Genomic DNA, 22,759 nt, shown 5'->3' with positions numbered 1-22,759 from the left:
TTAAATACATTTAGAAAACCAAGTCAGGAGGGGGAATAAAAGAGTCTGTAACTGCAATAGGATTGTATGCCTTACTTTAAAAATTTAATATATAACTAATAGTAAACAGGAATGAATATCACTGAAAGCTTATTTGAAATCTTTTTGTTTTGTGCCACTGTGCACGCTAAACCAAAGCCTAGAAGTTTCGTGGCTTCGAATCGCAGCTTGATAACAATATCTGTCATAGAACTCCAAAAATATTTATAAATATAAAAAAATTCTGAACGGAAACCAAGATTATGATTATATTTTAGTCCGTCGAGATTCGAGACACGGAAGTCGTCCAAATTTGGAATGCGGAAATATTGAGTGGACTATCAGACACCAAAAAAAAAAAATGAGTAATTTATGAATGGACTCGTAGACAATTAATAGTAACAGAATACAATGTATTTCGATATGTCCGGACAATGTTGCTGATGAAAATTTGTTGAATGAATTTGCCAGACTGCACTTGCAACTGCCACTGCATCGCACACCATTAAAACATACAGATGCATATCATGTGTCCTGGGGTTGTATCTAAATTTGTTCGACTTGTTAAAAAATTGAAAATCAAAGTAAACATTCACATGTGTTCTTTAGGGGGGCAATTAAACCGAAATAGCCGATGTACACACTGAATATATACATACATATATAGTATACTAAGTATAACATAGTATGCTGTTAGGATCGAGAAAGGACCCTCAGTTAGGGAGATCGGTAACGACATGTGTTCATCAGGCTCTGCTCATTAGGGGCGTTAAATGATCTTGACGGCAACTTTAATTTCAATTTCAACTTGCCGCAGAGTGAGGGTCTTGGAGTCCCTCTTTCAACACATATAACATTGCAATCTGCAGACACGTGCAGCGCATGTCGATCGCAGAGAGAGTGAGAAAGGGAGAAGAGCCAAAAGAAAGAGAGGCGCAGAGAACCAGTTGGAGAGATAGAGAGTGAAACCTTGGTTACAAGAGGCGCAAACAGCAAAGTCAGTCTTTTGTGTGGACTGTGAGAAGCCGGTTGCAAAGGATCAATCGCATCGATCAGTGATCGCGAAACAAGAATCGCGAAATGCAATAAATAAATACATTGTAAATAATTCAAAGTGCCTAAAACCCTTTATCCAGCTTTGCGGCTGATTAGAGACGCAGCGAGAGAACGCAAAACGGAAGCTAAAAACTCGCTGATCATGCCACTATCGCCACTGTTGCTGCTTTGACGTCGACAGCGACCGCAGCAGAGGCAGCAACAGCCAAGCAGCGACGACGCCTTGTGGCTGCGACTGGAACAGAATTAGAGCGATCGAGTCTGGTGCAGATCAGTTGCTGGCGTGCGCTCTAACCCTGCGGGTGTGTGGTGATCGTGATTGTTGATCCGTTGATCGTGCAAGGATATCGAGCACAATTCTTAAATTCTGCCCCCCGTTAATATTTCTTGTTGTCGTCGTCCTTGTTGGCAATGCGCAAGCGCAAAGTGCAAACAAATGTTCGAGTTCATTGTGATAAGTGTGCCAAATAATTAAAACTCAAGTGAGAAACATTTCAAGTGGCAAAGAGTGAACATTCCGCATACCCAATATATACTATATACATACCATACAAACACATTTACATATATATATATAGTCTACACATTTGTGTGTTGTTTGTCCAAGAAATTCGTGAAGGAGGAGCGCCAAACGCTGTCGATTAATACAAATCAGCAGAGAAATGGATTTATCGAGGCGGTTGCGGTAAGCATCTGACAAATATGTATCCCACAGATACAATTGACAGTCACCAGCAGCATCACGACGAGGACCGTCGTGTTTGGCATGAAATTGATTCCTTTTGTGTTCCCCACAAATTACAGTGTCAATGCGAATTTTAATTTCATTTGAACTACATGTGCAAACACTTGACTTGGCTCCTGCCTGGCTGCCTGACTGCCTCACTGACTGCAGCTACTGAATGTCCTGCTACTCACATGTCTCTCTATCTCTCTCTCTTTCTATCTATCTCTGTGTGTGTGTGTGTGTGAGTGAGTGGAGGGGAATGTCCTGTGTGTGCGCTCTGAGTGAGCAACAGGCAGCAGTCGCTTCGTTATTGACACTGCGCGACTGCTATTATCCTGGCCAACATTTTGTTTGCATGCCAAATTACATTGCCCACTTAATTGAAGTTTGTTAATGAAAATGGCAACAAATTTTCAAAGCATCCTTTTTGTGCCAGCGCAGCCCTGATTGCTGCCAATTTCCGAACCAAACAAATTGCAAAATATATATTCATTGAAAATGCGACAAAGTTCTTTGCCATATAATTAGATGACAAATCAGTTTAGGGCAAGTTCTTTAAATTCACTTTTTATCTTTATTCATTTCCTTTCGGGGAAAGTATTAAAACTTTTATGATACCATTTTTTTGTTAATATATTTTTAAATAAAGTCAAGGATTTTTATAGGCATTCCTCAGGAATGTAATGATTTGAAATATTGCATACTCGGAATGTCGATCAAAGTTCTTTTGCTTCATATTGAAATTTCCGGTTAAAAAAATGCCGCTGCCTTTTGCCTGTTACCTGTATCGCCAGCCGTTTTGTTTTACCGCTGCTTTTGTTAGCTTTCGAAATATGCGTATGTGTGTGTGAGTGTGTGTGTGTGTGTGTGTGCGAACACCAAAATCAAATCAAAATTTCGTATTGAAATGTAAATATTTATCCCCAAGAGTTGCGTCTAAATTGTATACCCGGCGTAGGTGAAGTGCGTGCGCTTTGAAGTGCCACAAGGTAAAAGGAAAAATTGAAAAGCTGAAAAACTGAAAAACTGAAGTGAAACAGGCAACACAAGCAGCAAGCAGTTCAAAGTTGACGGCAACTCTGATGCCCTGCCATCGTTGATAGATCTTGATGAAGCTGTAGCTATAGCTGTAGCTGTACAGTGTACACGCACAGCAACTGGACATATCTTTGCTGTGATCTGAAGCGTTGGCATTAGCCAGCCATCAAACCATCAGTTGACCGCAGTGCTGTGTGTGCGTTTTATTTTTGGCTAAAGTCATAAAGTTGGCCGACAACATAAATGCCTATGAAACTCGTTCCCTTGGCCAGACTCAGACTCATGACCAACTGTTAGTTAGCGCATCCATCCATTCGTCAAGTATTTTAAAGTTTTTCGCGAAAAACTCTGCCCACTTGAAAGAGAAAAATGAGAAAAACTGAAAAACTGTTTTGTACGTTGACAACGACATGCAGCATCGGCCACCATCGAGGCTGTTTGTTGTTTTGGTTGCTTTTTGTTGGCCGCTTTGTTCTACGGAATTGCGTCAGAATGTGGCCAACACATGACCCGTTTAGCGCTGTCTTTTGGCCAGAAAGGCGCGAACATTGATGACACGTGTCCGTTGGCTGTAGATTGAATCAAAATTCGCGCGAATATATAATCCAAATAAATCCCCAAGAGATATATATTCTTGAGAATAGATAATTACTCAATCTTTTCAAGTGTTTGAATTTATCTATTTTCAATTGGCTTGGCAAAGGGAAACAAACAATTCGGCTGGCCGAATTCATTTACAATGGGCCGGGTCAATAGACAGTGTCGCTTAACAATAACATTTACAATACGTCGCTTAGTTTAATGGCACAAACTAAACATTTTAAAGCACTTGTTGCACACGTGTGTGTACCGAGTGTGTGTGTGTGTGTGTTGTGTGGTCATTAAGTTGGTCATAACACTTGTTGAGCGAAACTTTGTGACTTGCGATGTCTTTGAACTTGACTCAGATTTTTCATGATTTGAAGAGCAACGTTTTTTAACTTGTTTAAACACACACAGTATACAAATCAATATGTGGATTACTCATTCAAGTTAATTGCCAAAAATAAAGTCTTACACAATACGGACACCGATATCTCTTCGATTTTTATAATCATATCTGCAAATTGTTTGTTATGCTTTGGCTATAATTTTTCCAACGAAAACGAAAAAGTACTAAATTTCCATCCGCAAGTTGAAGAGCAGAAGCAGAAAAATCAGCATGAATAGTGGCTAAATTGTTTATTAAGTGTTTGTGTGCGTTTAGCTAAGTATAAACAATAAATTCCCCAAAAATTGATGCCATGAAAATGATACAAACACGCACCCAAAGTTGCCATCAAGAAGCAGAAGCAGCAGCAGAAGCAGCTAGAGTCATGCACACAAGAAGCACGAGGCAAACATAAACACTGCGCTTGCATAATTGAGCCTCGAAATAAATAGTTTAAATAAACGCTGATCTAATACGGTTGCTGCTGGCTGATACTTTCGCGAAAAAGACGGCAATACAACGCCGGAAATGTGCTTCAGATGTGGCAGAAATATTCCCTGAAATTTGATGTTGCACGCATGCAGTCGGTGTGTATGTGTGTGTGTGCTAAATGAATTTATCGAATGATGCGGCAAATGAGCAACAAATTAAATGCAAGTCGAGCACAAGGCTTAGACAAACGACTTCTCTTGTTGCTACAGTTGCTGTATCCATGTTGCTTCCATGGCTCAATTGCAGACCAAGTTCATGGAGCAGACATGCTGCATTGGCAACATGTGTGTGCCTTGAGTTTGTTGTCCCCCCAACAAAGTGCCAAATGGCAGTTAATGATTGCAGAAGAAAGATCTGCAAAAAGAGATCTTATTCCCATGACTTTATGAATTATGCTTAATTAACAAAGGCTGCCGACGTCGTCGCATTTAATTATTCCTCCATAGTGCTGCGTTAAATCAAAATGTTGGCCCCCTGTTGCAAATATGTTAATATTTAGTCTAAATGCGGCATCTGTGTATCTGTAGCTGTATCTGTATCTGTCTCTGGCTCTGTGTCTGTCTGTGTGCTAAATGTACATAATTATATCGATAGGCATGCGAACAAGAGGTCGACGCTCGCTGCAACGCGGAAGATAAAAAGGATGCCCCAAAACAAAACGCACAAAATACGCCGTCGCCAAATTGCAGAGGCCGAAACAAGCCGAAACAAGCCAAAACCAAAACAAGACACAAAAGAGAAAAAACTCAAAAAATGAAGAAAAAAAAAAAGATTGCTTGACGGCAAAAATATCCAAAATTTCTGCAAAGCAAACGAGTGACAGAGCAGACAGCAGCGGGCAGCAGAGAGAGGGGAGCGGGGAGCGGGTAGCGGAGTGAATGAGATGCGTCACATGCAGCAGCAGTAAATTCTGCCTAAAAAGCTTTGCAACAGCAACAAGTGAAACAGAGAGCGGACGAGGCAAAAACCATAAAAATGTTTTGACTTGCGGCTAAAGACGCGAGTTGCCTCGCTGCTCTCTGCTCGCCGCATGTTGCCAGTTGCTGCTGCTGTTGCTGTTGAATGTTGCAGACGTGACTCAAATACCGAAAGGCCGAACAGGAGCTCAAATTGAAATCAAAAAAAGGGACCTAAAGAACTTAACGACAATATGCAGCCATCAAGTAAGAAGAGCAGCTTGTTGCAACGCTTTTCACCGTTACTCATTCATCGAAACTGAGTTGCATGCAACAGTTAATAGAATTTGCCAAGAGATGCGCGCCGCGCACTGCCATCAAACTGCTAAGAATAACAATTGAAATTCCGCCTGATAATTGCGTAATAAATCAATGTCTGCTCTACATTTTGGCTCGTCAGTTAGTTATAGTTGAAATCAAGCAGAAACAGTTCGCAATTCATCTTCAAATTCTGGTGATTACTGTAAATAATACGCAAACTGCTGTGCGTCATGATCTCAAGGATAAAGAATTTCAATTTCGAGCAGTTTACTAATTATGTACTTGATTGCATAATAAATATTGTTATGTTTACTCTTTCCGTAGTTGTTAAGTATGCACAAATTAAGCATACGCATAGTTGCCACACTTTATGTTACGTGCAGTTCTGCAAAATTGTTTCCCAAGATATTTTAAAGTTGGCTAAAATAATAGTACACAAATATAATGCACACAATTTGGCGGCAGATGCGTTTCTTGAATTTTATGCTTATATTTTGTTTGTTTGTTTAACGTATAAAAATAGCGCACAGATCGCACATTTTTTTATCGTGTGTTTCTTTATTAATGCTAAGTATCTAATTTATTAGCTAAAAAGTAATGTAAATATCTATAAAAATTCTGCAGGTAATTATGTGTTGAAATCTGCCAGGGCATCCTGTTGATCTATTTTCAGAACTTGCTTGTAGTGTTTATTTTAGCGAAGTGACTCGAGTGCAAAGTTCGGAAAGCAAAAGTTTTAGAATTCCTTGCTATTAGTTATGAGTACTCAGCGTAGTAAGAGTATGAGTACGAGTACGAGTACTCACACTCACACTCGAATTCATATTGGTACAACTTCGAGGCACTTGAGTGAGCTTGTTGCAAATCTTGTACCAAATGAGTTGGGCAAATAGAAATTTGCCAATGTTTGCCTTTGGCTTTGCTATGTGAATGTGGGAGGTGGAGGAGTAGGAGGGGAAGGGAGACGAGTGGCAGGCATTATGATGCCTCTAATTAGCTTCACTCCACCATGCCCAGCCACTTCGATGCTGTTGTGGCGTCTGAGACGCATATAATGCTCTTCAAGTGGTCGCCCGGCCGATGCAACATTTGCCATAAAATTTTGTTTACAAGTGTTTGTTGTTGTTGTGTTGTTGTTATTGCCAAGTCAAACATTTGGCTCGCACTCTGAGAGCTGCTGTCAGCCAGTGAAATTTATGGGTCAGTAAGTTGTTGCACTTCGCTTGTGGAGTGAAAAGCAGCCTCACTCTCTTCCATCTTCATCTTCATCTTCATCTTCCATCTCCATCATGCTGTCAATCTTTGACTGTGCTTAACTGTGCATTCTGTTTGCTCATTTGCTTTGCTCGTTGGCTCAAACGCGTGACAAATATTTCATTAGGCATTTATGCAAACTTTGTTGCTGCTGCTGATGCTGATGCAGCACCTTTTAGCCCCAAAAAGCTGCAACTTTGTTGGGTCCTCGACTGTTGCATAACCCTATAGGGGGCAGGGTTTAACGCTCAATAAACAAATGCGTACGTTTGTGATTGTGTTATAATGTTTATTATTTTCACTACTCAATTAAGTTTAATTAATTTTGAAATTGATAATTGCTAGGAATATGCCGTTGCTGCCTCCGAGTGCCAGGCAAAATGACATCCAGACAGGCAGAGAGTCGACAGTTGAGCTCTTTGTGTGTGCGTTGCTTTATGTAAATGCAATTAAAATTTCAACAATGCAAACATTTACATCCGTTTGCAACAAATGTCGATGCGTCGCTCTCTGCCAGCTTCCTCCGAGAAGAGGCATCCTCTCGATGGCAGCAACAGCAGCAGCATTTACCTGGCCACACCTCAGCCACAATTTGGCGTTTCGCATTAGTCTGTGTTTGTCTTGCGATAATTGTATGACTATGTAATTGTATTTGCACGTAACTCTGTCTTTCTGTGTGTGTGTGTGTGTTTGGCATATGCAACCCATGAAATGGCAACAGATCCTTTCCTCTAATGAGGCTAAGACCAAGGATGCATATAATTGTTGCCGAGTGCCGTTTTGGGGCACAGTACTGAGTGTCTTGGTTGCAGGCCACAGCCTAATGAGGCTGATTAAACTACACTTTACAACAAGATAATGCATTGATGAAGTAAGCAGTTGCAGAGTGGCAACTGCTATAGCAACTGCATTGCGTTGAAATCAGTGGCACTTCCATTGAACCATATAAAAATGCCAACATTTTTCACAATCTGCAAGTGAGTTGAGGGCAGCTGGGGGTCAAATGATTGCAGCTGACAACAGTCAACAGTGAAGAGGGAACAGGGAACAGGGACGGGGGCATTCCATCTTCATCAAAGGCAGCCCGGAGTTGCAGCTGAGGCATGGCATCTGCATGGTGTACGCACCAATGTTGCATGCCGCACTTTTCGATTTGCTTTCAGTGCATTCTTATACACTTTTTAATAGAACAGAACACTGCGGCTGCCTGACCCTGTTGCCCCGAAACGCGGCGCAACTACTTTGGGTTAATCAAGTGGCATGGGAAACAGCACAAAGTGAAGATGCCTTACCCTCTCTCTTTTACTCTTTTGTCTTGTGTAGCCTAAGTGGGGGCGTTTGCTTGCCACGACCTCGTCGATGAGTCATGTGTGGCAATGTATAAACAAATCAACCGTCTTCTACTCATACTCGCACTCGTCGTTGTACTATATTTTAGTTTGCCTATCTGCCTTCTATCTTCAGGTGTGGATTCTGCCTTCGATTTATATTGCTTTTGGCCAGGTTGCGAGTGTGTGTGCTTTTTGTTTAGATTTCCTTCAACTTGCCACATACTTATTTCTGTTAGTTTTGAGTTTTGTTTAACATAGAATTTAAATGTAATTTGTTTTTGGTCTTGAGCTCGATGGGGCTAAGTGCAGGCACTTTTAGAGTAAGTGCTGTTGTTATACTTGTTATCGTTGCTCTTGTTGTTGCTGTGGCTGCTATTATTGTTGTTGTTGCGCCTCATTAGCAGACGCGTTATTTATGATGGCCATTGCAACAACAAACTGCACTTGTTGCCACTTGCCAGAGTCTCAGAACACAAGTGTGCGAGCATCCATCCATAGGATGTGAAGTAAATTCCGAACAAACATCCCCTTCTCAATCACAGACAAAAACAAAATAAAAGAGTACTCCGACCCAGTTTCGACAAACTCCAAAAATATATATATTCTCGTACTTAGCAAATAGAACATGCATTAGCATTGTCAGTTGTTGAGAGATGTGTAAAATTAAGAGTCAGAAAATAAGATGTATGCAGTACATAATTGACTCATTTTGATTGTAATGAGACAGAGAAGTGCAGCTAAAAATATCAATTTGAACATTTTAGTGTTAAATAATAGTTTTGGAGCAGCTCACATTGTTTGCTTAAAATAATTCAGCTATTTTCGTATTAGCTTGAATTTGATTTTCTAGCAATCCATTTTCTTTAATCCGAAATATAAACAAACTAACATAAAATAGCACCCTTAAAAGATTTCTATGAAATTGAATTTTTATGCTCGACGGACTCGCTGATTTATTTGTATTCTTTTTAGTTTAATTTCCTGATTTGCAAATTTCTAAATCATTCTTATAAAATTAATATTAGCAAATGAATCTTATGCTAATTATGATAAATTATTAAGATGTTTATCAGATTTTAAACGAAAAAGAATTTATTACTCCCCATAACAAACAGAATATTGACAGCAATTTGATAAATTTGGCAAATTTAAGGAGGAGTTTCGTCATTTATGCATGCCAGCTTATCCAAAGCAAACTCACTTTTCCCATTGTTTGTCGGAGTTGCTGTAACCAAAGCGGATCTCAAACAATGCAGTCCATTGTTTTGATTGTTTAAATGGAATCCTTTCTTTTCGCTTTAGCTGGAACTGTTAATTGAACCAGAACCGGAGCATCGTGTGGAAAGCTGTTTGGGGCCATGATCTTGGCCATTAGTGCAGTGGGCAGTGGGTTGCCCCAGATTGCCGACCATAATCCAATTGGGAGCATCTACAACAAAGGCGTTTCTCTGCTTTGGTAAACATATTAACCTGCACATTATTGTGTTATGCGTTATCTGATGTTTCTGGTATTGTTGGAAAGTTTCCTCTGAATTTCGAGCATTTCCGCTGTTTGTTTGACATTCATGTGGCGATGGAGGCGTCGGTCGTTGTGGCCACCAGTTTTGACGATTGTGTGCGGCGACTGTTTATGTTTGTTGTCACGTGGCATCCGCCACCATATGTGGCAACTACTGGTAATCCACACACACACACACACACACACACACACACACACACGCGCACACTCCCTACATATGTTTCTGTCTTTAGCATTTTTTGGGAATATTTCACGTGGTGCAAATTTTTGCGTAATCAGCAGTATAAAAGCAAAATGAAAGCAAAATGAAATCAAATGCAATCTCAGCATATTTTGGTTGAACTATCCAATTAATAGCGCGTCGCTGTTGTCGCCTTGGTCCAAAGTCCTGGTTGGGGATGCCACAGAGTTGCGGGTCCTGCTGCTGGTGTATCCTGTTTGCGTGACGCAATGGCTAAGGAGGCGTCTGAGCGACGCCGCCTCGAGCTCAAGGCAACCCCGACTCAATGGACTGTAAAATGTGTGCCTCGAGGTTGTTATTGTTGTTGTTGTTGTTGTCGGTGCTCTGGCGTTGTCATTGCGCACTTGCCAAAGCAATAGGTGTCCTGGCATTGGTTTCAAAAGGGAAATGCGCTCAAATTGCATTAAAATGCCAACACAGAAGCATAAAAATTATGGCCACACTTGGCGTGCCTCCTGGCCCTGTCATAAGCAGCACGCCCTGCTGTGCCCTACAGTCAACATCCGCATCAGCATCACCATCGGAGTCGCAATCGTAGTCGTAGTCGTAGTCGAAGTCAGTCGAAGGCGTCCAAGTGTAACAAAACGCAAGCTCCTTGCACGCAGCGTCAAAAATTAAATTGGCAAGCCACCAACAATGAGAACAGATCCTTGGATGGTTCGGGGACAGGACTGGGAAGATGGCGTTGCTTGCAACATTGAACGCTTTTGACATATTCACGCAAGTTGTCCTCGGCTCTCTCGCTGCTCTGGTGGCTGCTCTGGTGACTGCGGCTGCGACTGCGGCGTCGCCTTGTCTGCGGCATAATCATATATTCTCTGCTGGCGGGTACTTATTATTTGCTTGTTCTTCTATTTTGTCCTTTTTCTTCTGTGCTTTTCATTTTTGTTTTTTTTAGTTTATTTTTGGCAAATCGGCAGGAAGCACTGCTAAATTATGTCTTGTTTATGTGGCATTGCATATTTATGACCAAGGCGGCGGCGCACAATAAAAATTTTCTTAGCAAGAGCAATTGCAAAGATTTGAGTTGACCAAGTTCCATTGAGCGAGCTCCCACACTCACCATGCGTTGGGCGATGCAAAAAAACAAGTTCAATGTTTGTTTGCTTTGACCACACAGAGCACAAAAAAAAAAAAACAAAACAAGTTCATGCTGCCATTGTTGTCGTTGTGGCCAATGTTGCTGTTGTTGCGAAGCCCTAGAAAAGTTTATTTGTTCACCTTTAGCTGAATGTGGCATGCCTCTTTTGAGAAAGTCGTTGACAAGTGACTGACTCCACATTCCTCTCCTGCTTGCTACAATCGCCTGTTGAGTGGACTTTTAATGAGTCTGTGTGGCCGGCGAAGCATGCGGCAAAGTAAACAAATATTTGCAACAAGTCAACACGTGACGCGACGTGTCGTGACGCGCTTTATGACTTTGCTTCATGAATGGCAGACTCGTCTTGTGAATTGCAAATTGTGACAGCTTGAGCAACAATTTAATTAAATTCTGTCCATTTCGTTTTGATTTTTTTGCAGCTCAACTGCCTTGGTAGCATTCATTGTCCTAATTGGCATACAGAACACAGAAAGTAGATTCGTAAGTATATTCATTCTATTCGACTAATCTAAGACTATAGCCTAAGCGATTGCTCTACCACAGCCTGGACTACGCGCTAAAAGACAGTATGGTGCACAATTGTATTTGCCCGGTAGCTATGTGACGCCCGGTGGCGAGGGTGATGATCCCAACGAGTGGTCAGCCTGGAGCTCCAGCTCCGACTGTTCCCGCACCTGTGGAGGCGGTGTCTCCTACCAGACGCGCGAGTGCCTACGACGAGAGTGAGTTGCAAATATATTATACATTCGTAGATGTGTATTCATTGGACATTCATTCATTCATGTAGCTACAATGGCGAAGCTATGTGCAGCGGTGGCAGTCGTCGTTACTATTCGTGTAACACGCAGGATTGTCCCGAAGAGGAGGCTGACTTTAGGTCGCAGCAATGCTCACGCTTCAATGACAAAAAATTCGATGGTGTCCTCTACGAGTGGGTGCCCTACACCAATGCAGCCAATCCCTGTGAGCTAAACTGCATGCCGCGTGGCGAACGCTTCTACTATCGTCAGAAGGAGAAGGTCGTCGATGGCACACGGTGTAATGACAAGGACTTGGATGTCTGTGTGAATGGAGAGTGCCTGTCCGTCGGCTGTGACATGATGCTGGGAAGCAACGCCAAGGAAGACAAATGTCGAAAGTGCGGCGGTGATGGTAGCACTTGCAAGACCATTGACAACAACTACAGCTCCGGTGATCTCGCTGCGGGTTACAATGATTTGCTGCTCATACCTCAAGGAGCAACGAATATACGCATTCAGGAATCGACGCCATCCAATAATTATTTGGCCTGTCGCAATCAGACGGGACACTATTATCTGAACGGTAACTGGCGCATTGATTTCCCGCGTCCCATGTTCTATGCGGGCGCCTGGTGGAATTATCAGCGTAAACCGATGGGATTTGCTGCTCCTGATCAGTTGACTTGTAGTGGTCCCATTTCTGAGAGTATCTACATTGTTATGTTGGTACAGGACAAGAACGTAAGCGTGGACTACGAGTATAGTATTCCTGAATCATTGAGCCACAGTCAACCCGATTCGCATACATGGACACATCGTGAGTTTGGGCCATGCAGTGCACAATGCGGTGGTGGCACACAGTCACGTCAGGTTAGCTGTCACAATCGCATTAACTTGCAAGAAGTTGATGCTGCTCTTTGTGAAGCAGAGTCTAAGCCAGCCGAGAGTCAAGTTTGCGGCACGGAGCCTTGTGCTCCACACTGGGTAGAGGGCGAATGGTCAAAGTGCTCAAAGGGCTGTGGTTCGGATGGCTTCCAAAATCGCACTGTCACCTGTGAACGTATTTCTTCTGATGGGTATATAAATTTATAACGTTTCATTTAGTTTCAAAATACAATAATATTTAATTAAATAGTACTCATACGTCGGAAGATGATGCAGTCTGTCTGAAGGAAGTCGGCAACAAACCAGCAACGGCTCAGGAGTGCAATCGTGATGTCAAGAACTGTCCAAAGTATCATTTGGGTCCCTGGAAGCCATGCGATAAGTTGTGCGGTGAGGGTAAGGAAACCAGAAAGGTTAAGTGCTTCATCAAAGAAAATGGACGCAAACGAGTTTTGCCTGATGAGGATTGTGTGGAAGATAAACCCGAAGAGGAGAGATCTTGCCTGCTAACACCCTGTGAGGGCGTCGATTGGATCGTATCCCAGTGGAGTGGAGTAAGTGATAAAAATGTTCTGTTTAAACAATGATTTAATTGCGCTGCATTTTCAGTGCGAAGCTTGCGGTCAGGATACTGAAACTCGAACTGCTATTTGTGGCTCTAAGAATGGAAAGGTCTATCCAGAGAAGTTTTGTGGATCCAAAGCTCCAGAGCTATCGAGATCGTGTACTTCATCGAAGTGTGACTCTCAATGGTTCACATCTGAATGGAGCAAGTGCTCAGCAGCGTGCGGAAAGGGTGCTCAGTCCCGTATTGTTATGTGTGGAGTTTTTGATGGCAAAGGTATTAAGACGGTTGACAATTCTAAGTGTGATGCAGCTACGAAGCCTGAAGCGAAGCAGGAATGCGAAGGCGATGCGAAGGAATGTCCTGGACAATGGTTCACGGGTCCGTTCGGTCATTGTAGCAAGCCTTGCGGTGGCGGTGAACGCGTTCGTGAGGTATTGTGCCTATCCAACGGCACAAAGTCCGCCAATTGTGATGAATTGAAGGTCCAATCTATTTCCGAAAAATGTAATACTCAGGCATGCACCAAGGATCAAGTTCTACCAGTCAGTAGTACTGATAAACCCATTGAGGATGATGAGGAAGAATGTGCTGATGATGAATTCGAGTTGATCTCAAGTGATGTAATAGATGAAACCAAGGTCACTGAATCTGTTGATCTCGATGATGTTACCGATACGATGGCTTCGCTTTCAACTGACGATTTGATGTTGAGTGATAGTCCATATACGTCTTCAGGAGACTCCTCTGATACAACAGAAAGCACCGTTGAAGGTTCAGGCTCAGAATCTACTTCAGAGAACAGTATTTCGACTGAAGGCAGTGGAGATGAAGAATCCAGTTCAACAGATGTGTCAGGTTCTACAGATGCATCCAGCTCGACAGAATCCTCAAGCTCTACAGATGTATCAGGATCAACAGAAGCTTCAAGCTCCACAGATGTTTCTGGTTCGACTGAAGTGTTAGGATCAACTGATGCTTCAAGCTCAACAGATGCTTCAAGCTCAACAGATGCTTCAAGCTCAACAGATGCTTCGAGCTCAACAGATGCTTCAAGCTCTACTGACGCTTCCAGCTCTACTGACGCTTCCAGCTCGACCGAGTCTTCCATTTCAACTGAAGTATCAGGTTCTACGGATGCCTCAGCTTCAACAGACGCATCCAGCTCAACAGACGCATCTAGCTCAACAGACGCATCCAGCTCAACAGACGTCTCCGGTGCTACTGAAGGATCAGCCTCGACTGAGGTTTCAGGATCAACAGAAGTCTCTGGTTCAACGGAAGTTTCAGGTTCTACCGAAGCGCCAGGTTCAACCGATGCATCTTCCGATACATCAGGATCCACTGAAGTTGCAGGATCAACTGAAGAGTCAAGCTCGACTGCAGAGTCGGGCTCAACAGATGTTTCAGGATCCACTGACGATTCTACAGACACAACAGTTTCTGGATCAACGGATTCAAGCGATTCAACGTCCGATTCATCAGCATCCACTGATAACGCGAGTAGTAGTCAATCAGAATCATCGACAGAATCAACAGAAACGACGGTTTCATCATCAACAGAAAGCACCCCCTGAAACTTCATCAGAATCAACCGAATCAACAGTTTCCTCATCCACTGATTCCACAACTGAAAGTTCGACAGATACTTCAAGACAGTCGTCCGAAGGAACAAGTGGGGTCACTGAAACAACTGTTGGCTCATCAGATAGCACCGAAAAAAGAAGGATCTTCCGAAAGTACACCTTTGGAAGGTTCAACCGATGCATCGTCAAATGGATCAACTGAAAGCTCTACTGTCGGATCGTCTGATATCACCACCGAGAGCTCAACAGATGGTTCATCTGATGGTTCTTCTGATAACTCCACCGATGGTTCGACTGATGGCTCAACCGATGGCTCAACCGATGGCTCAACCGATGGTTCAACCGATGGCTCACAATCGACAGAATCGACGATCACACAAGGCTCTGAATCTACTGAAAGTACCTCCGAAGGGGCAAGCACCGGCTCAACTCTTGAAGGTAGCACTGAGGATAGCAGCTCCAGTTCGTCGGATAGTTCTGGCTCTACTGACGTCTCTGAAACAACTGAGTCTGCTGGATCAACTGATTCTTCCGTCTCGACAGATTCTACCTCCACAGTCTCTCCCGATACCACGGGATCTACCGAAGTTACCTCGTCTGTCTCTGACATCTCTTCAACTAGCGATTCGACATTAACTACTGAAAGTGGACCTACAACCGAAAGTGGAGCTACGACCGAAAGTGGGGCTTCTACGGAAAGTGGAGCTACTACTGAAAGTGGAGCTACTTCCGAAAGTGGAGCTACTACCGAGAGTGGTGGTACCACTGAGACAACCGAAAGTGGACCTACTTCTGAATCAACATCAGAAGGTTCCACTGACAGTTCCCTGTCAACCGAGGAAGAAACCACCAACGATATCTGGAGTTCTACAGATTCAAGCACTCCACATACTTGGGAGACTACGCTTACACCTGATAAGGAGACATTGCGTAAATGTAAGTCCAAGAAGAAGAATTGTGACAAGTCAGAGTTTGGTTGCTGTCCCGATGGTAAAACAACAGCTAAGGGTCCATTCGATGAAGGTTGTCCCATTGCGAAAACTTGCGCTGACACCGAATTCGGATGTTGTTCGGATGGAGTTTCTCCAGCCGAAGGCAAAAAGAACAAAGGATGTCCCAAATCCGCATGTGCGGAGACACTTTTCGGCTGTTGCCCAGACAAATATACTGAAGCTGAGGGCGAAGATAATGAAGGTTGCCCAGAACCAACAACACTGCCACCAACAACGACAACAGAAGCAACAGAAGGTGAAACCACAACAGAATTTGATGGTTCAGGTTCTGGTGACACTTCAATCTCAACAGAAGCCGATACCGCTGTTACGTCCTGCGCCTTTACAGAGTTCTCTTGCTGTCCAGATGGTAAAACTCCTGCCAAGGGTGAAAACTTTGCAGGCTGCGATGAGCCAGAAAGTCGCCAGGGTTGTGAAAAATCACAATATGGTTGCTGTCCTGATCGTCGTACACCTGCAGCCGGTCCAAATGGTCAAGGATGTGCTGCTTGCACAGCCGAACCCTTCGGTTGCTGTCCGGACAACGAAACTCCTGCTCATGGTCCTCAATACGAGGGTTGCTGCATTAATTCACGATTTGGTTGCTGTCCCGACAACATTCGCCCTGCTTATGGCGAGAACTTCGAGGGTTGTGAGTGCGAACGTTCGCCCTATGGTTGTTGCCCTGACCAGAAGACCTCAGCGCGAGGCCCTCAACTGGAGGGATGTCAATGCGAAACCACACCGAACGGTTGTTGTCCCGACAAGATTACTGCTGCTCAAGGACCCAAGTTCGAGGGTTGCCCATGCGAGACAATGCAATTCGGTTGCTGCCCCGATGGTCTTTCCTTTGCTCGAGGACCACATAACCAGGGATGTCATTGCGCCCAGTCCGAGTTCAAATGCTGTGATGATGGCAAGACGCCAGCAAAGGGACCCAACTTTGAGGGATGCACCTGCGTTGAGACTCAGTTCGGTTGTTGTCCAGATGGTGTTACCAAGGCGCTGGATGATAAATTCGGAGGCTGTGAGAATGTTCAAGAGCCTCCGCAAAAGGCTTGCGGCCTGCCCAAGGAGCAAGGTAGCTGCGGCAACTTTAGCGTCAAGTACTACTTTGATACCTCCTACGGAGGCTGTGCTCGATTCTGGTATGGAGGTTGTGAAGGCAATGGCAATAGATTTGAGACCGAAGCTGAATGCAAGGAGTCCTGCCAGGAATATACCGGACAACATGTGTGTCTGTTGCCCAAGAGCTCTGGCCCCTGCCAGGTGTTCTCCAAGAAGTGGTACTTCGATTCGGATCGCAATCGTTGCGAAGAATTCCAATACGGAGGATGCTATGGTACAAACAATCGTTTCGATACCCTCGAGGAATGCCAAGGCACTTGTGCGATCAGCGAAACTTTACGTAAGTCCAACATGAAATAGAAATAATACATATAAATAACTATGAATTCTCGTTGTAGCACCTTGTGAGCAGCCTGAAGAGAGCGGACCTTGCAACGGAAACTTTGAACGTTGGTTCTATGACAACCAGACCGATGTTTGTCGTCCCTTCCGCTATGGCGGCTGCAAGGGCAATAAAAAACAACTATCCTACCGAACATGCCTGCAGCTACAGCTGTCGCCAACCAGGAGTGCTTAAAGGTTTGAGATTCAATTCATTTCTGTTGGCTTCAATGGTTGATTGGGCTTGTATTATCAATGTTTTTTGCTTGGGTTCTACTTTAAGTTTTACTTGCATTTTTTTGGTTATGGTATGCTCAATTTCCTTTATTTCGCTTGGCTTTTGTTTTTTGCATGATTGTTTGTTACTTGCAATATCCTACACCTCCCGTCCACACAAACCTCCTGCATGTCAAATACTTGTACCCGTACTCGTGTCACACATCCAGAGCAATGCTCATTGCCTAAACAAACCGGTGATTGCAGCGAGAAGCATGCCAGATGGCATTTCTCGGAAACAGAGAAGCGTTGCTTGCCCTTCTACTACACGGGTTGCGATGGCAACAAGAACAGTTTTCCCACATTGGAATCATGCGAGACTCATTGTCCCCGGCAAGTTGGTAAGCTTTAAATGTTGTTGCGTCTGCTTTTGATGTGCGCAAATTGAACATCCCAAAGAGTAAGCTATGCTAACATTGTTTAATTATATTGCCTATTAGCCAAGGACATTTGCGATATTCCCGCTGATGTCGGTGAGTGTGCCAACTACGAATTTGCCTGGTACTACGATACCAAGGAGACAGCCTGTCGTCAATTCTATTATGGTGGTTGTGGCGGTAATGAGAATCGCTTTGCCACCGAAGAAGCTTGTTTGGCTCGCTGTGAGAAGAAACCTGAGCCACCAACGCCGCCGCCAGCGCCAGCAGAGAGCAGTGTGGATGTCTGTGATCAGGCAGAGGATCGCGGCGAATGTGACCGTTATACTCTTAAATGGATATTTGATAAATCGAGTGGTGTCTGTCGTCAGTTCTATTATGGCGGCTGTGGCGGCAATGGTAATCGCTTCGAAACCGAATCTGATTGTCAGCAACGATGTGTACCACGAGAACCGGAAGTGCAACCAGAACATCGTCCACAAGAACCTAAAGCTCAGCCCTCGGGCAACTTATGTGAACAACCAGCCGCTGTGGGTGATTGTGACCAGTATGTACTCAAGTGGAACTATAACTCAACAGCGGGTCAATGCCAGCAGTTCTATTATGGCGGCTGTGGCGGCAACGACAATCGCTTTGAGACGGAACAAGAATGCGCTGAACGTTGTACTGCTAGCGTAGAGGAAGAACCACGTCCCGACGATAACACGATCAAGTGCTCTAGACCCTTGGATGCTGGCAATTGCAATGATAACATTACACGCTGGTACTATAACCATCAGGAAGGACTTTGCGATGAGTTCGTCTACTCCGGCTGCGGTGGCAATGAGAATAACTATGCCACCGAAGAGGAGTGCGAGAATGAATGCAATGCTGTGCACGACACTTGCGGTCTTCCCCCGATACGTGGTCGCTGTAATGACCTCTCACGTCGCTGGTACTTCGATGGACGCACCGGCGGCTGTCACGAATTCGAGTTCACCGGTTGCCGAGGCAATCGCAACAACTTCGTATCGGAAAGACTCTGCTTGGAGTACTGTCGTCGTGATCTGGTGCAACCAGAGCCGCAACCAGAACCACAACCTCCAGTACGTTATGCGAAACTCACTAGTAAATATAATTATAAAATAAATGGTAATATCTTTGCAGACTTACTCGGTTTGCACACAAGCTCCAGAGGCTGGTGAATGCGACAATCATACGGCAGCTTGGTTCTACGATAGCGAGAGAATGGCTTGTACTGCTTTCAGTTATAGCGGCTGTGGTGGAAACGGTAATCGATTTGAAACCCGTGATCAGTGCGAGCGCCAGTGCGGCGAGTTCAAGGGAGTTGGTAAGTAGAAATTTATAGAGTTGAGTTCTAGGCGTGTATTAATATGTTGTGTTAGACGTTTGCAATGAGCCGGTGACAACGGGACCCTGCACTCAATGGCAGACCCGTTACTACTTCAATGCCCAAAGCCAATCTTGTGAGCCCTTCACATATGGTGGCTGCGATGGTACTGGAAATCGTTTCAATGACCTCTATGAGTGCGAAACTGTTTGTTTGGCTGGCCGAGAGCCACAGCAAACGGGTGTGACCAAAGGTAACAAACAGTTGCTGATTGGAGCTGCGAGAGGCGTTACTTTAATTCTTTATTTTGTTTTTGATTTTGTGACGATGTAAGCAGATATCTGCCGATTGCCGGTGGTCATCGGTCGTTGCAACGGACCGGCAGTACAGGAGCGTCGTTGGTTCTATAATGATGAGCAAGGCACCTGTGTGTCCTTTATTTACTCGGGTTGTTCGGGCAATCAAAACAATTTCCGTTCATTTGAAGCATGCACAAATCAATGCGGAAGTAAGACTGCCATTTCAACAAAAAAAATCAGCACACGAGCACTCTGCACTCATTTGATTAATTTATCACCTTTTAGGCACCTTATCTTGCACTTTTGCACCTTGTAGCTAGTTCACTCTTGCTTGTTAGTTTAAGCGTAGACATAGCATTCTTTGCGCATTCTCACTTAGCTCAGCACGTAGCTAATTATAATAGTCTAGGAACTGTCTCGTTATTGTAAACTTCTAAATGTATTTGCAACTCTTCGCAGATCCTGTCAACAATGAAGTTCCACAGGGCGTCCCAGAGAATCGCTGCGAACAATACGACAACGAATGCCGCGATAGGCGCTGCCCATATGGAGTGCGTCGTCAGCCAGCCGCATCGCAACCTGAATGCGAGGAATGCGTCTGTGAAAATCCTTGCGATGGCCACTCATGCCCCGAAACCCAGCAATGTACCATTGATGTGTCCAACAGCGGTGACCAGTTCGTGGCCATCTGCCGCGATATAAACAAGCCTGGCATCTGCCCACAACTGCAAGCCAATGCCAGCAACTGCAACCGCGAATGCTACACCGATGCCGACTGTCGCGGTGACAACAAGTGCTGCAGCGATGGCTGCGGATTCCTCTGTGTGCGTCCAGCACGTCCCACACAACGACCAAACACTCCAGCGCCAACTGTCATCTATCCGGGTGAGGTCAAGGCTACATTGGACCACAAGGAACCTGAGGAACTCGACGTACAGACCTCTATTGGTGGTATTGCTGTGCTGCGCTGCTTTGCCGCTGGCAATCCGGCACCCAATATTACCTGGTCTCGAAAGGATGTGGTGGTATGTAGCTAGACGTTGAAAGTGACCTATTTTTTTTGAATATACGTAGACTCAAGAATCAATTCAAGAGAACCAATTATTGAATTTGTATACCAAATATATTATATTTTTATTTAGAATCATAAATCAGCTTAATTTTTCGTTTTTTTTCAATGAATAATAATTATTATATATGCTTTAATTGTATTAATTTAAATATTTGTTTTGTGTCCTCTTTGCAGATTGATACCAACCAAGGCCGCTATGTGCTCACCTCTAACGGTGATTTGACCATCGTCCAGGTGCGCCAGACGGATGACGGCACCTATGTGTGCGTGGCCAGCAATGGACTCGGTGAGCCAGTGCGTCGCGAGGTTTCACTGCAAGTAACAGGTGCGTACTTAGCTGTTAATTATTTACTATATTTCGTTTTGGTGTTGGCATCTTAACTAACTGCTTTTGTTCTTGCAATTGTGAATGTTGCTTGCTTTTTAACCCGTTTGCATGACATTTTTGGTGTTGGTTTTGCACGTTGATGTTACTAGAACAACGAAATATTCCCGTCTACATCTATGGGGAGCCAAATGTCACACAAATTGTGCAATTTAATCACCCCGCGTTGATTCGCTGCCCGGCTGGCGGCTACCCGGCACCACATGTTGACTGGTGGCGCAATAACAAACGCATTGGTCTTGGCAGTGATCCTGGACAGATGAATCCCGATTATTCGCTGTTCTTCCGCTCTATTCAGCTCACGGATCTTGGTGAATACAGCTGCGAGGCATACAATGAGGGACGCCCAGTCTCGTTGCGTGTGACCCTCAAGGCAGTTGGTCCAGCTCGTGCTTTGAATAATGAGCAAGCCAAATACTTGCAATATGTTATTGACCCCGCAACCGCGCCAGTCACTCAAAGACCCACATATCCCTATAGGCCACAACGACCGGTCTATGTGCCACCTCCGGTAGTGGAAACACCAAGAAGTAAGTAGATTTTGCATGCTTTAATTCTTTTCTGGAATGGTTTGTTTTGCCTGTTTATATATGTGTGGTTCATTGAAGAAGAACGTTTGTTAATATAGCGATTTATTCAATAGTTAATGCACAAACCGTGATTGGCCTCGATCCGCAAAACACCTATACTCCCGGCTCGACAATTGCCATTGGATGCTCCGTGCAGGGATATCCTACACCAAACGTAACCTGGGCCAAGGATAACACACCTCTTTACAACAGCGAGCGTGTGCAAATTATATGTAAGAAAGGTTTTTTTTTTGTGTGAAAAATCTAAAGAAATTATTATTTTTATTTCGTTTACAGCCACAGCGCATCGTTTGGTTATTAGCGACGTTAACGCCGAGGACTCTGGCATCTATAGCTGCACAGCCCGCAATGCGTTTAGCTACCATACTAGCCAAACGGAGGTTCACATCGAATGTAAGTATTTAAGTTAAAAAAACTCTTTAAATTTTGGTGAAATTTAATGTATCTTCTTTCTTGCCCCTTAGCTGTCGTCCCAGTGTCGCCGGACTGTATCGATAATCCGTACTTCGCCAACTGCAAGCTGATCGTACAAGGAAAGTACTGTGTTAACAAGTACTATGCCCAGTTCTGTTGTAGATCCTGCACATTGGCTGGCCAGATTGCGCAGGCTCATCCCAATGCGCTTTATTAATTCCATACTACAACACTACCAACTACCAAAACCTATCAAGCCAAGCATCTTTGTTTGATTTCTGCATTGAATTGAGTTTAAACCAGGAAAAAAGATGAGCAAGTTCACAAAGCCAGCAGAGAGACCAAAAAAAAATAATAATACAAAAAATAAACAAAAAACCGCCAATTTAATAGCCAACAGATCAACAAAAAAAACAAAAATAAGATACAAAATCAAATAAAATAATATTTAATAATGATAAATAACGAACAGAGCTTACTTAGTATCCTATACGAATATTTCTTCCAGCACAAAAGAAAATAGTATTAGTATTTTATGTTTTTGTTCCTATTTATTTCTCGATTTAAATTCAATCCATAGAGACGAAAGTGGCTAAAAAACTTATTTTCATTTTATATATTTTTTTAGTGTTTTTTCTATACGATATTTGTGCAAACGAGTAAAGCAATTTAAGTTTTTAAAATATTTGTAAATAAATTAAAATTATATAATAAAGAGAGTGCATATGTATAAAACAAAGTCTGTATATCTAAAGCAATGATTTCAAACTGTCAACACAATCTGGCAACGCTATGCGGCAAGGGGTTATTGATTTTCCACAGACTTTTCCATAT

General features: G+C 43.6%; 1 protein-coding gene across 1 annotated transcript; it reads left to right on the top strand.

The window, feature by feature from the left end:
* Positions 1–1,110: 1,110 nt before the first annotated feature.
* LOC132787253 (papilin) lies at positions 1,111–22,658 on the top strand. Its single transcript, XM_060794185.1, is given in 20 exon segments — positions 1,111–1,759; positions 11,385–11,445; positions 11,509–11,687; positions 11,753–12,781; positions 12,841–13,144; positions 13,200–14,721; positions 14,910–17,141; positions 17,200–17,315; positions 17,317–17,380; positions 17,629–17,799; positions 17,899–18,920; positions 18,982–19,165; positions 19,221–19,418; positions 19,503–19,673; positions 19,924–20,489; positions 20,711–20,861; positions 21,014–21,451; positions 21,565–21,723; positions 21,788–21,904; positions 21,976–22,658. Coding segments are annotated over 20 exon segments (8,874 nt in total). The 5' UTR covers positions 1,111–1,736; the 3' UTR covers positions 22,143–22,658.
* Positions 22,659–22,759: the final 101 nt, after the last annotated feature.

Source organism: Drosophila nasuta, chromosome 2R, assembly GCF_023558535.2.
Source record: "Drosophila nasuta strain 15112-1781.00 chromosome 2R, ASM2355853v1, whole genome shotgun sequence".
Classification (NCBI taxonomy): Eukaryota; Metazoa; Arthropoda; class Insecta; order Diptera; family Drosophilidae; genus Drosophila; species Drosophila nasuta.
The sequence above is the reverse complement of the archived record's forward strand: the minus strand, read 5'-3'. Positions and strand labels throughout refer to the sequence as shown.